The 3,964-nt window shown below is 35.2% G+C and overlaps 1 protein-coding gene across 1 annotated transcript; it reads left to right on the forward strand.

Moving 5' to 3' along the window:
• Window positions 1–373: 373 nt before the first annotated feature.
• On the forward strand, window positions 374–1,556 carry LOC308507201 (14-3-3 protein zeta/delta-like). The gene has a single exon (XM_081071877.1). The coding sequence runs from the start codon at window positions 428–430 to the stop codon at window positions 1,163–1,165; it is 738 nt and encodes a 245-aa protein (XP_080928003.1). The 5' UTR covers window positions 374–427; the 3' UTR covers window positions 1,166–1,556.
• The last annotated feature ends 2,408 nt before the right edge of the window (window positions 1,557–3,964 follow it).

Here is a 3,964-nt window from a genome sequence, read left to right on the forward strand (position 1 = left end):
TAAATTCTCATATACTGCTTGCAGGAAAATGTTCTTACAGCCACTTTGGAAAACCATTTGGCAGTATCTACTAAATATAAACATACAAATATCCTAGGACCCAGAAATTTTATTCCTAGGTATGTACCCAGCAGTAATGTATATAATTATGCACCTAAAAAACATGTACTACAATGTTCAGTGTACTCAACTTGGTTGTGTTATATCCTTCCTTATTCTTAGTATTATAAATGCATTAGTTTTGCTAATACTTTGCTTGTGATTTGGGCACCTTCATTATTCATAATTATTCATAGAATCTCCAAACAGCAATCAGATCAATTTAAATATCCACCAACGAGTCTCAGCCTCGCCGCCGCCGCCGCCCAGAGACTGCTGAGCCCCGGTCGGTCCGCCGCCACCCACTCCGGACACAGAACATCCAGTCATGGATAAAAACGAGCTGGTTTGGAAGGCCAAACTGGCCGAGCAGGCTGAGCGATATGATGACATGGCAGCCTGCATGAAGTCTGTAACTGAGCAAGGAGCTGAATTATCCAATGAGGAGAGGAATCTTCTCTCAGTTGCTTATAAAAATGTTGTAGGGGCCCGTAGGTCATCTTGGAGGGTCGTCTCAAGTATTGAGCAAAAGACGGAAGGCGCTGAGAAAAAACAGCAGATGGCTCGAGAATACAGAGAGAAAATTGAGACTGAGCTAAGAGATATCTGCAATGATGTACTGTCTCTGTTGGAAAAATTCTTGATCCCCAATGCTTCACAAGCAGAGAGCAAAGTCTTCTATTTGAAAATGAAAGGAGACTACTACCGTTACTTGGCTGAGGTTGCTGCTGGTGATGACAAGAAAGGGATTGTGGATCAGTCACAACAAGCATACCAGGAAGCTTTTGAAATCAGCAAAAAGGAAATGCAACCAACACATCCTATCAGATTGGGTCTGGCCCTTAACTTCTCTGTGTTCTATTACGAGATTCTGAATTCCCCGGAGAAAGCCTGCTCTCTTGCAAAGACAGCTTTTGATGAAGCTATTGCTGAACTTGATACATTAAGTGAAGAGTCATACAAAGACAGCACGCTAATAATGCAATTACTGAGAGACAACTTGACATTGTGGACATCGGATACCCAAGGAGATGAAGCTGAAGCAGGAGAAGGAGGAGAAAATTAACCTGCCTTCCAACTTTTGTCTGCCTCATTCTAAAATTTACACAGTAGACCATTTGTCATCCATGCTGTCCCACAAATAGTTTTTTGTTTACGATTTATGACAGGTTTATGTTACTTCTATTGAATTTCTATATTTCCCATGTGGTTTTTATGTTTAATATTAGGGGAGTAGAGCCAGTTAACATTTAGGGAGTTATCTGTTTTCATCCTGAGGTGGCCAATATGGGGATGTGGAATTTTTATACAAGTTATAAATGTTTGGCATAGTACTTTTGGTACATTGTGGCTTCACAAAGGCCAGTGTTAAAACTGCTTCCATGTCTAAGCAAAGAAAACTGCCTACATATTGGTTTGTCCTGGTGTGAAATAAAAGGGATAATTGGTTCCAGTCACAGGTGTAGTTATTGTGGGTACTTTAAAGTTTGGAGCACTTACAAGGCTGTAGTAGAAATGGATATCCCATGGATGGCACACATTGAAACGTGTGCGTCTGTGGAACACTCAGTCCAGTGCGCACACCTTTGACTACAGCTGCAGAAGTGTCCTTTAGTCGTGACCCAATTTACTCTGGAGAAGGGCAGAAACGGTTCACATTCCATTATTTGTAAAGTTACCTGCTGTTTGCTTTCATTATTTTTGCTACACTCATTTTATTTGTATTTAAATGTTTTAGGCAACCTAAGAACAAATGTACAAGTAAAGATGCAGTAAAATGAATTGCTTGATATCCATTACTTCATGTATATCAAGCACAGCAGTAAAACAAAAAACCCATGTATTTAACTTTTTTTAGGTTTTTTTTTTTTTTTTTTTTTTTGCTTTTGTGATTTTTTTTTTTTTTGATACTTGCCTAACATGCATGTGCTGTAAAAATAGTTAACAGGGAAATAACTTGAAATGATGGCTAGCTTTGTTTAATGTCTTATGAAATTTTCATGAGCAATCTAAGTATAATTGTTAAGAACACGTGTATTAAGTTCATGTAAGTGGAATAAAAGTTTTATGAATGGAAAAAAAAAATAAAAAAATAAATAAATATCCACCAACAATACAAGAGATAAATCAACTGTGATATATTTATACAATAAAATGTTATACACAATTAAAATATGCAAACTTAGGCTATGTGCAACAAATCAGATGAGTCTCATGAACATAATGTTCAGGAAAAGAAGCAAGAAACAAGTATATACTATATGATTAGATTTACATAAATTGCAAAAATAAGTAAAATCTAATCTATAGTGTTAGAAGCCAGGATAGTGATTATCTTTGGACTGAGGAGGGGTTGGTGACTAGAGCGGAAGATAGGGTGGGTGGCTTTTGGGATGCTGTTAAATACTATTTCTTAAACAGGTGTGTTAATTTTGTGACAATGCATTAACTGTATACTTGTAATTTGTACATTTTACTATATATATATTATTCTATACTTCAATATATAAATAATAAATTACATGCAAATAAAATAATAAAAATGAGAGCAGTGCTTAATGAAATAGAAAATAAATGCACAACATAAAAAATTTACAAAGCTAAAGATGGTTCTTTAAAAAAAAATCCTGGGCCGGCCCGGTGGCTCAGGCGGTTAGAGCTCCATGCTCCTAGCTCCGAAGGCTGCCGGTTCGATTCCCACATGGGCCAGTGGGCTCTCAACACACACACACACACACACACACACACACACACACACAAAGGCAAAAAAAAAAAAAGTAAAAAAAAAAAATCCTAGAGTGAATAATTGAGAAAAAGAGAGAAGGCATAAAGAGTCAATTTGGAGAATATGAAAGCGTTCATCACTACAGACCTACCAGACACTTGAAAAATCATAAGAGAGACTATAACTTTATGACAATAAATTTGAAAATTTAGATAAAATGGACACATTTACAGAAATATGTAACTTAACAAAAACTGACATAAGATGAAGCAGACACTCTAAAGAATCTTAAAATTATGGCTAATTCAACCAAATATTACAAGAATCTACCAAGAAAGAAATAATGCCAAATATTACAGAAACTACAAAATAGGAAATGAAGAAATTCTTCCCAATTAGTTTTATGAGGCCAGCATCACTTTGATTCCAAAACTGACAAAGATACAGAAAAAGATACAAGAAAGAAATCTCGCTCATTAATATAGATTCCAAAATCACAACCAAAATTTTAGCAAAACTAATCCAGTGATAAGATTACGAATAAGGAAGACTACAACACAACCAAGTGAGTACTCCAGGAACGCAAGCATGGCTTAATGTTAGAAAATTGGTAAGTTAAGACGTACTGATACCTGGAATAAACATGAAAGATATACCCCTGAGACTGAACATGAGGTAAGAGTGCCTGCTCTTCTGTCACTTCTATTCAGCATTTAGTAGAGATCCTTGACAATGCAATAAAGAAGAAAAATAAATAAAGAGAAGGAAGAAACAGGATGAAAGAAGCAGCAATGCCTTTATCCACAAATTATGTTTTTAATGCATAGACAATTCAAGTGACTCTACAGATGGACTATTATAGTTAATAAGTGAAGTAAGCAAGGCTATGAACACAAGGTTAATGTACAAAAATCAAATTATATTTCATACCAGATACAAACAGAAAATATTTTTAAAGATATCACTTATAATAGCATCAAAAAATATTTAATACCTAAGAATAAATCTACTGAAAAATGTGGAAGTCCTCTGCACTGAAAATTATAATTATTTATAGAAATTGAAGATCTTTAAATAAATGGAGATTTATACCAGGTACTTGGATTGGAAGACTAAATACTATTAATATGTCAATTTTCT

This window comes from Rhinolophus hipposideros, assembly GCF_964194185.1.
Source record: "Rhinolophus hipposideros genome assembly, chromosome: 14".
Lineage (NCBI taxonomy): Eukaryota > Metazoa > Chordata > Mammalia > Chiroptera > Rhinolophidae > Rhinolophus > Rhinolophus hipposideros.

Coding starts and splice junctions, on each gene's coding strand:
- LOC308507201 (XM_081071877.1), top strand. CDS start 428: ATGGATAAAAACGAGCTGGTTTGGAAGGCCAAACTGGCCGAGCAGGCT.